This window comes from Sinohyriopsis cumingii, unplaced genomic scaffold (assembly GCF_028554795.1).
Source record: "Sinohyriopsis cumingii isolate HCF-2022 unplaced genomic scaffold, ASM2855479v2 utg000233l, whole genome shotgun sequence".
NCBI lineage: Eukaryota > Metazoa > Mollusca > Bivalvia > Unionida > Unionidae > Sinohyriopsis > Sinohyriopsis cumingii.
In genome coordinates this window covers 611,774-623,163 of record NW_028315880.1, presented here as the reverse complement: position 1 = coordinate 623,163, position 11,390 = coordinate 611,774, and the positions used below count along the sequence as shown (strand labels likewise).

The 11,390-nt window shown below is 35.1% G+C and overlaps 1 protein-coding gene across 1 annotated transcript; it reads right to left on the bottom strand.

Annotated features, from left to right (window-relative positions):
• Positions 1-1,571: 1,571 nt before the first annotated feature.
• LOC149774400 (uncharacterized) lies at positions 1,572-10,992 on the bottom strand. The gene is made up of 3 exons (XM_089945313.1): positions 10,942-10,992; positions 4,318-4,536; positions 1,572-2,276 (listed from the first exon to the last, which is right to left on the bottom strand). The coding sequence occupies exons 1-3, from the start codon at positions 10,990-10,992 to the stop codon at positions 1,989-1,991; spliced, it is 558 nt and encodes a 185-aa protein (XP_089801439.1). The 3' UTR covers positions 1,572-1,988.
• Positions 10,993-11,390: the final 398 nt, after the last annotated feature.

Sequence of the window (11,390 nt, the reverse complement as noted above, 5' to 3'; positions counted from 1 at the left end):
TGTCGAACTAGTTCAGTTTTGCGAGATTCCATATTTAGCGTTATTATTGATATAATAATGATTTAATTACGCCATCTAAACGTTACACTTTTTTACACTCATGAGGAGACACTCTAGGTAAATATATTTGACGCACAAAAAAATTAACCCGATTAGAAGTCTCAGTGACGCTTGCTTTTCTTCAACCGTTGTAGGGAGCTTTATTTCGGTCTGAAATTTTGGTCTATTTACCATCCCTGATTTAGCGTTATTGACGTTTGTATTTTTTCACCCTCCGCGGGAAGCTTTACTTTGGGCTGAAATTTTGGTATGTTCACCCTCTCTGCTGCTATTATTAATAAATTGAAATATCCATATTATGTCTTAATGAAATCACACACACACACGCGCGTAAAAAAAACAATGAGTGAATTTGTCTGCTACATTTCCATTAAATACTAAGTAAGCTCGACATGCCAATGCCACACGGGTGCATGGCATTTGGTATGCTCTCTAGAACTTGGGCCTGAATGTTATTTCATAATTTCATCGGGTCATCGTGGTCAATCCCGTATTTAGCATCCATGATCTTCTAAAGACTGCCAAAGACTCTCCTTAACCCATTATCTTGGAAATGAATACTAAGTATTCTCCGTCTCTTTGCACTTCACACACACACACACATACACATACACACACGTCGAACGGGTCAACATGAAATAGACCTGACACACCATCACTGCAATAGTCAGTAGTGCCGTTTACAAATCACATATCCAGCGCCCTTAAAGAGAAAACGGCGGAACGTCTTTGTTGATAAAAAACAGATGAAAGGTGGATTTTGTTTCAGAACTGACGAACTAAATGTGTTCCAGTTTTACAGCTGTAATGAATAAAATGAACTGTATCGATTGAAAACACGTTATACCATATCCCAAAGTTTCCCCTTAAACAAACGAAATCTGCATGAATCAAAATTCAGTTTCGTTCAATCTTATGATGTACATTGTATCGGACTTTTTCTGGACATACAACCTTAACAAAATATATGATATATGACACGAACACCAGCAGCGATGACCACACGTGGAAGTCGTCATACACGGAGAGTAACAGGTCAGATTTTACTTTCAGATTCATTTGTCAGAAGTCATATTTGCAATTAAGCATTCAAATTTGAAGACATATTGTAATCGAAGATAAAGCGATATAAGGGAAAATTTGATTTACTTGTGTTAAAACGTTCATTACATGTTAAATCTGAATTTTCTGAGGAAATAATTACTGACTTTTTAACATATTTTAAAGTCAAGGTCAAATTTCTTACCGTCAGTCTTTAACATTTTTTACAATGTCATTGTCAGAACTCTTACCCCAAATCTTTAACATAGATTTTAAGTAATTCAAGATCAAATTCCTTACCTCGGGTCATTTTATATATTTCTATTCAAGGTCAAAATTCCTACCCCGAGTCTTTTGCTACCTTTAGTACCTTTCCACCTTTCACCATATCCTATCATTGACGACATGCCCTCAAGTAATTACAGAATTATCATAAACCATCTCATTTATTAAAGACAATATTCCCGAAATACTATTGTATTTTTTATTATTATAGAACAATCCGACCGAACAAATTTTCATAGCATAACTACACTGCATTAATATGGCAAATGTTTATTATTTCCGTCCAAAATTTAAATTACGCGTTTCACAAATATTGGAAAAATAAAGCCACACATACATGGTGCGAAAACAAGTGAAACATTTTCAAAGAAAGCGATATCCCACATATTCATGAAAAAGATGAAAACCCTAAAATTCAAAAGCATGGATTTGCCGTTTATTATTTCACACTTAAAACATTATAAACAATAAAGAACTTCAAAAAGTGCAGTTATTATGGATAGCATAGAGCTAACTTATTCCATGGATCCCTGATTCATTTTGAAGAGAGAGAGAGAGAGAGAGAGAGAGAGAGAGAGAGAGAGAGAGAGAGAAGAGAGAGATTAGTTTCTACAAAGTTCAGTCATGTTGGTTGTATCATGGGTTGGTTTGAAAGGTAATGGCCTCAATGTGCACTCAAGAGTTGAACCATCATGGATGTCGTATCCACACAGTCTTCTTTCATTCTTCAGTTCTTTGCCAACAAATCTCAAAACCACTTCCCCTTTCCCTTCAATACAGAACTTTCTCGCTATTTCCTTTTTAATTGTTAGTATGTTCTGCATGCTGTCAACCTCCAGTGAACGAGTATAGTATCCAGTACACTTCAGAAATATTGTCATCTTTCTGGGCTAAAAGAACAAACAAAATATATCTATAAAAAGAACAAGCAACATCATTCTGAAACTTACGACATATATAAATGTATAACAAATACCCAACTACTTTTAAGTCCTAACTAGTTATCTACCCTCCAAATTGTTCATTTCCACTCCTCTCCCTTTTTCTTAAAGAAACCATCAACTATTATTTGTTCATGGTCTAGAAGCAATGACATATAGAAGTGTAGAGGTTCTTTGTTTTTCAAAAAGATCATTTCCCACCTCTTTCTTCAAAAGTCTTCTTGTACTGCATGTGTACGAACGTTTTAATTATTGAGAATAGCAATCAATTAAACAAACACAAATCTTTTAATGCTGAGCACCAAACGAGAACCTATAACTTTAAACGTCGACCTCTTTTCTATGGAAATTAGAAGAAACTTTCATGATTCCGTGACTTTACAAGAAATTTTTGAAACCTACGTGCAGCTTGAGAATTAAAGCAGCATTAGTTTTGATGATATAATTAATTAAACGCTGAAACATTCCAGCCGAGAAATGATTAGCAATATGTGTGAATAGTTTAATCGACCTTTTGAGTCTGAGTTTGGTCTCAATCACTGCTCTGAATATAATATTAATACATTTTGAATCAGGTGATAAAAACGATACCAACATAAAGATGCTTAAATCAACGCTTCTCAAATATATTGTATAATAGGCTTGACAATTTTGTTCGAGAAAACCATATTTTTTGTGAGAACTGAACCGGTGTTATTTTAAAAAGAAATATGCATCTTTTCGGGATATTTGCATAAAACGTTTGATACAGTTTGAAATAAAAAGCTTTATTAAATAAGACTATTATACTATCGCTTTTTTCTAATCTTGTAATTAATGGATGGGGAGTCCGCCTCGAATGCAGGTGGTCGCGAGTTCGAACCTCAGCCAATTCAAATAAAAGACTTATAAAATGCTACTAGCAGCTGCTAGGTTTGGCGCTCAGCAGTAAGAAGTTTGTGTTTGGACTGGTCGGCCTGGTGTCAGGATAATGTGACTGGATGGGACATGATGCTAAAAAGTTTGCCACAAGATGCCCATGTGACAGACATCATTCGAAACTGCCACACTGCACACATTGTAGCGATATTATTGAAACCTAAAGCTACTTAAAAATCTAAATCACACACACACACATACAATTACACACCGCTCACAAATGACCAACCAAAGTAATTTTAGATATGAAATGATCCTTCTATATTTTATAAGACACTTAATAATTGTCTAATGTGTGTTGTTCTAAGTGCATTATCAAATTATAACGAATGTTTGCAAATTAAATGAAATAACTCTGAAGGTTTGATATCCATACCTGGATTCATTTCAGAATAAAAGGTGAAATGTTTACTCCTTTGTTATATATATATATATATATATATATATATATATATATATATATATATATATATATATATATATATATGGAAACTACCTCAAATTTTTTGCTATGCTAGCATACTGCCGTTCTACCGTCCCGCCGTGCCATGTAAGTCATGAAAAACTGTTTTATTTTAAAGGCTCGAACCAAGCAGAAATTGTGTCACTTATTCTTCCAAATTAAAGTATTTTTAAAGATACAAACCTGGTTTGTATTACAGAAATTTAAATAATTTAGTAGATTTCATTTAAATCTAAGAATGTACTCTACTGATACTAGCTCGTAACCTGTTTAAATTTGCATAATTCTTTCTTTTTTGTCAAGTCAATTTCTATATTATTATTGGACTGAATACTGCATGAAATTGTACGTTATCCAACCTTGCATATATACACATCTATCCACGTATTTAACAACATACCTATATACGAATTTGGTACGTAAATACAAGTTAGTAAAATATATTTAAAAGAAGTACAAATCTGAAGAGAAGGAAATATGAACATAAGCTTCCTGTCATCTCCATTAATACTTTGACGTCATATTATTTAGAGTAATCCTTTGATATAAACAAGAAAATACAGGCAATGAAAACAAAACAATTTATAAAACACCCTGAATGTAACATACCTCCTCTTTAACCAAATCTGTTATGAGACCAGTCACCTTTAATTCTATACTCTGCATCCATTTTTCGGCAGGTGTGATAGCGTTACGTTGATCTTGTTTGGGGTGGGTATGACAGTATCTCCTGTTTTCTTCTAAAAGTTTCAATTTCTCACTCAAATTATTAGCCGTCTTCACTACTTGAAAATCTGTTGTGGAGTGAATCGTTTCTAGCGCCTCGTCCTGAAGAGTTAGACATTTTATTTTTTCTATTGCTATCCTTGCCTTATAGCCCTCGTTTTCTTTTCGAGCCTTCGCGTAGTGTTGCCTTACTTCATGTATTAAGTGTTGTGCCTGCGTTTTGATTCTTTCGCTTAGCTAATTAAGTAAACAAACCAGCTCGCCTTCTTCGTCGATGATCTTACAGATGTCTTCCTGTTCCAATTTATCAACGTGTGGATCTCGTGCTTCGCCATTCCTTGCACAAAGCCCAAGGTACTCTAACTGTGCTTTGCATAGCGTCAGGTTTTTCTCAAGACTGCTTCTACATTCCATTGCTTCTTCAGCTAGTATTCGAGATTTGTGTGTGTCATGTTTCAAAACCTTACAAAACTGACAAATTGGAACATTTCTGCACGTTTTGCAAACTATTTTTATTTCCTCTTCAGGGTGTTCAGGACAGAAAATATGGCGACAATGTGTCACTTTTTCTTCCCAATCAAGTACGCCCAATTCACGCAGTGTGTGTTTTCTCGAGGACTTCATTTTCATGTGCACCTCAGAACAAGCCTGGCAATAGTTTTCATCACAATCGAGGCATCTACTTGTTGCTGAAACTTTCGGTCCACAGACGTCGCATTTCGGAGAAACTCTAATATGCCTTTCTTCGGCGGCCTCAATCTTTACACTGTTAGCATCTTCTATAGATATTTCCACTTTCCTATTACACAGTGGACAAGCAAAACTACCATTTCTTCCATTTTTTTGTACATGTCTTTCGAGGCAACCACTACAAAATACATGGTTGCAGGAAATAGTTTTCGGATCCTTGAATGTATCGAGACAAATGCTACACATCTGGTTGCCTTCAGCCATTTTCGAAACATCAAGACAATCAACTATCGTTTCGTTTAGGGGCGGTTGGGCGTACTTGATTGGACGTTCATTTCTCTAGGTGTAACAAGTACATTGAAATGAGCGACTAAGCGTACAAAGTGCGCTAAGTTTGAGCGACGTGGTGTATGGTTAATTATCACAAGACCAAATAAAGGACACACGGTACTAATTATACGGAAGAACTGTGAACCAGTCTAGAAATGGGTGAAGAAATAATAGAGTATTTACAGGTTTGGTGGTCCATAATTGGTTAATAATGAAAATTAAAATTTTAGGAAAAATATCTTTTGAGAGCTTATCCTATATGTAATGTAAAAAAAATATTGACAAATTTCTACTGATGCAACTTTAGCATTTTTACAGGCTTGACTCAGGAGTACTCAATACTGAAAGTAGCACCTGATTCATTTGGTGCAGAATCAATAACACGTGTTTCATGCACATGTATGTAAACAAATTGCCGCGGGTCATATGGTGTTCTCCACACATAAGCTTGCACCAAGGTTAGATGTGCACGAAAAATTATAGGTGTCATTATCAGCACCCATAAATTTTAAGTTATTGAATTTTGAATATGATAGTGTTTCCATATGTTTACCATTGGAGTGGAATTAGTACCGTGAGTCCTATATGCGACCTATACCATAATAGGAGTTTGTTGTTTCCATGGTTACCACGTGCATACAGGGTATCAATTTGGTGGTTTTTACATATGACAATCATAATGGAGTCTTTTTTATCATGGTTTGAATGTGATTTTGGAGAAAGATTCTATACAAAAGACAGATGGGGATGGTTTTATACACTGGAGAGTGGAAGTAGATAGCTCAGGCCATAGGGAAAAGAGCATAGTATGGCCTGATGGCAGAATTTCATATGATGGTACCCATAGATTGGCCTATATGGTTAAATACCATTTAACACATGCAACAATTCCCCAAAAGTGGGTGGGGGTGGGGGAGATTTTATATGTAAGCCACTTATGTCACAATCACTTATGTATCAGTACTGATCATTTAACTTTAGAGACACACTCAGCAGATCAAAGCAGAGAACATTGTAAAAATAAGGACTGTGCACAAAACTGCACATGCTGCATTGCCTCAACCTGTAAACTGAATTATTATATGTCAAGTCACATTGAATATCAATTATACCGGTCTTATTTCTTATCCTAGAATTAAACTCCTTGACACCTATTCTATGTTCAGCATGTTTCTCATATTGGTACATTACATTTTTGGGTAAACAGTATTGGAACTTTTCTGCATTCCTTTTGTTGAGGGAGCAGGGAGGGATATTTTCACTTAAAATAATAGTTTTCAACCCTTCATTCCAAATATAACTCTGCAAAAGTCCTATCTGTATTGCATTCTTTACACAGGCAGTTTTTCTTCCCCAACCTCTCTTCATACAGTTGAAACATTCTTGATGTATAACTGCATGGTGAACATACTGCTCTCTCCCACCAAACCAGATCTCTTTTTTCTTCATGTACCAAGTCCCGTGATAGAAAACCTTCATACTCAGGGTGTTGCAACTTGTGGTCTCAGAACACATTATTCCAAATCTCAGCATTTGATTACTGCGTGCACTAAGCGATATGTGTTTTGTTCACCATATATGTTGTTGTGAATAAATGAAAACAAGCTTCATGTCAGAAATATGGTTTCATATTTGAAACAAAAGCTATTTATAAAACCTACATTGCTCTGTTCTTACCATCAAGTAATAGTAAGGAATCATTTAGCTGTAAATTAGAGCTTGCTATTTGGTTTGCCAAATCAAGGTGTATTACCTCCCCTTTGACTGTAATTGAGTGATTGCAATGTTTGCTTTGTTTCTCTTTTGTTCAATAATGTATGCATTTTTTCAGCTTTATATTAAAAAGTAAGTAATTTAACACTGCTTATAGTGGAAAGCAGCCACAGTAATGATTTTTAGATTTTTTCTTAACTTTTTATGAGCTTTGGGTAAATGTAGGTATATGTTTATGTATTAGACAACTTCAATATGCAATTCAGTTCTATTACTTAAATTTAAGAAGTAGTGTATTCAGTGACAATTTTTATCAGTGTCTGCATATTGCATAGAGACATGAACTTGTCTTGGCATAGCAAAGTTTTTCACACATTTCTCCACCTCCAGCATACTTAATAGCTTGAGTCATAACAGTTTGTGCATACACTTTCTGTCTCCAACATCAATGTCAGCATTATAGGAACTTTGGATAGCTTTTTCAAATTTGTTTCTTGATGTCCTTATGTAACATACCTCATGTTGATGTGTTATTTGGGTTGATACACATTCCCCCCCCCACCCCCTTTGTTGTGGGGAACATTACCAGGCTTGAAGAAATTACTCTGTCTATTCTTTGCTTATTCACCCTTCCCCATAGTTTTATACTAAAAAGTAGCACTATGTTATTTAATTATTCAGTATAATACAGCTTATGGAACTCTTCCTTGGCTTTTATACCTTTTTATTAACATTTGGGGGTCATGAATCACATGTGATGATAGTTTAAATAAGTTTGGAATATCAGCATCTCTTGATGCTTCATGGGTGTGTGTATTTGTTTTAGTCGCAAAAGGGCAATGGCCTCGTATCATTTTGACCTGTCATGTGGCACACTTATTTGTTTTGTTTGATTGATGTGAATAGGGATGCACTGTATGTTATTTCTGTGAGAGTCAGCAAGAAAAGAAATGCAATTTTGAAATTTAAAACATTTAAAACTTGTCTTATAGCCAGTGAGAGATGAAAATACAATGCGTCATGTAATTTGATACCCTGTGATGTCATACTTGCTGATGTCAGCATGCTTGTGTTTCTTTTGTGTAGCATGCATGCCATAGAAAGATAACATGAAGATACAAAGGCAGAAAACAATTATTTTAATAACAAGAATAAGCCATTAATAAGTACAATACAACACAGCAACATGTAATGCGGATGCAATTTAACTACAGATATTGGTATCACATAAAATGCTATTGCACTATTATCCATGCACAAGCATGGGCAATTCTTTCTTACAATTATGCTCTAATATCAAGGAGTAAAATACAACTTTTTCAAAAAAAATTAAATCTGGTTATAGGACACACGGTACTAATTATACGGAAGAACTGTGAACCAGTCTAGAAATGGGTGAAGAAATAATAGAGTATTTACAGGTTTGGTGGTCCATAATTGGTTAATAATGAAAATTAAAATTTTAGGAAAAATATCTTTTGAGAGCTTATCCTATATGTAATGTAAAAAAAATATTGACAAATTTCTACTGATGCAACTTTAGCATTTTTACAGGCTTGACTCAGGAGTACTCAATACTGAAAGTAGCACCTGATTCATTTGGTGCAGAATCAATAACACGTGTTTCATGCACATGTATGTAAACAAATTGCCGCGGGTCATATGGTGTTCTCCACACATAAGCTTGCACCAAGGTTAGATGTGCACGAAAAATTATAGGTGTCATTATCAGCACCCATAAATTTTAAGTTATTGAATTTTGAATATGATAGTGTTTCCATATGTTTACCATTGGAGTGGAATTAGTACCGTGAGTCCTAAAGGGTTAAAGCTAACACTGAAAAGATTATTCCAAAGATGAGACGTGTAAATTTGAAATATTTTCATTAGTTTTACCTATCCGCATGTAATGTGGACACGTAAAAGAAATCCGCACTATATGTACCGATCTTTGAAAGCGTCAGAGACGACCAACAATATGCAAAATAGAAGCAGATTTATAGGGCAGTGGGGGGTTAGTATGTGAGAAGGGGTTCAATATAACCCTTTTTTAACTTAAACATATACATTAAGGCTAAGCACAATGAATGTTTTCAATTTTAAGATCAACGAACAATTAGCTTCTCACAATGATACATGCTGGCAACAACAATGGATCAAAATGTATTCCAGTATTTTAATCAAAAGTTTACACCTGATTTCCTATTAAAATGAAACACTAAACTACACAATTTTTTAAACTCTATAAAAATAAGAAAACTGAGTTCGACCTAGAACATTATTTCAAATAAAATTCTTGTTTAACCATAAATACAGATCAGCTTTGACAAAACTTGAAGCTGTTTTCTCTTTAGAGATGCGGAGTATGACAGGTATACTGGTTTACCGCAGTATTTTTTCCGGTAGTATCTGCTACGGCACTTTGTACGAGACATACCGATGAATCCTGTTACAACATAAATTATATTATCATATTTTCATTATTTATGACAAAATAGTTCAACAAATTAGCTTTCTTCATACCAAAATGGTTGTTTTTGTCACAAACTATTGGTGACTATTACAAATATAAGTTTAGTGTGTGTGTGTGCGCGCGCGTGATTGGGATTTTTAAAGTAGCTTTAACAATTCTTCAGTCATACCGCAGACACAGAGCATGATGTCCCTCCCAGTCACGTTATCCTGGCACCAGACCGACCAGTCCTAACACTAACCTCATAATGCGAGAGCCAAGCGAGGTAGCTGTTAGTAGCATTTTTGTGCGTCTTTCGTATGACTCGGCCGGGGTTTGAACCCACGACCTCCCGCTTTCGAGGCGGATGCTCTAACCACTAGGCCACCAGAGCGGTCTATAAGTTTAGTACATACCCTTTTAATCTTGCATGACTGATCTGGCGTGCGAAACAGATGTTCAGTCTATGATTACGTGTCCCACACCTAATATTTCCTTATCGCACACCAAGCCTGGAGCTAATTTTACCACTTGTATTATTAAACAATGGTCCACATCTAAAATATGTGGATTGAGTTAGTACTATACATTTTAAATTATTCAATTATGCCAAAGCATGTTTGCAACTTTAGAAATGAAGTCGCATTGGTGAATATGGATGCTTTTGCTGCTGGGGGTAATGGGAGAGTACCTTAAGTAGCAAAGATCAGATGTGCATTTCAAGGTATCTAGACAGATAAATTATAGTTAGTTGAAATGGACAACAATATCATGGACAGGACGTTCAACAATGAGTTCACAGATAAAGGTCGATCGATCAATCGATCGATCGATTGAGAGAGAGAGATTCAAAATTCAGAAAAAAGAAGATACTCGTGGTGCCATGTCAAGATTCAAGACAGAGAAATACCACAAAGTTTGAAGAAACCTGTATCTGATGTTTAATTCTCAATAGACATTTTACAATCTCAGCCACCACCTTGCCGCTGAAATCTTGTATTGGAAGTTTTTAAAATCCAGACAATATAAGAAAGACTTAAGAGTTATGCCAATAGTTAAGGCATGGTAAGAAATGTCTTCACGTTCGGAGAATACATTACCCCCTGTATAATTAGAGACTTAAAGTAGTGCCTGACTGATTACTCTAATAAAACTGCATGGTTTGCACCTTGAACCAGATGTTCTTAGTAAATAAAACAACTATAAACAAACACTTAAGAAAAGTATTTGATCTTCATACGACTTTGCTAATTGCCAAATATTGTTTAATTCTTAAAAAAGTTCAAGAACTCTGAGGGAAAACAAACTTTTGAGCCGTTTACCTCTTCGATGTAGTTCTCTGTTTCAGCACTACTGACACAGAAAAGAGACATTCTACAATGTCAATTATCTAAATAGAACACAGTCACCCAAAATTCCTTTCAGCTTTAGAGTCTGTAAAATTCGATCTGGGAATGAATAATATGTACATATATAAACAGTAGGATCCAGTTTTTCACTAAGTTGTACTCTACTGTTATAGTAATTTAAAGGTCAGTTTCTTTACTAAACTGTGTGCTTCTGTAAAAGGAAAAATATGTACTACTACAATATTATCTATACAGTTTGTTCTATAATTGCGCCACTACTACAGTAAAGGCATGTCTCTTGATTAAATTGGGTGTGACTGCAACAGTTAGTTTATTCTCATAATATACGTTAGTTTCCACACTGTGTGCTGTTGCAAAACTAAAGGTCACTTTCATGAGATGCGTGGTCCTACAGTAATAAA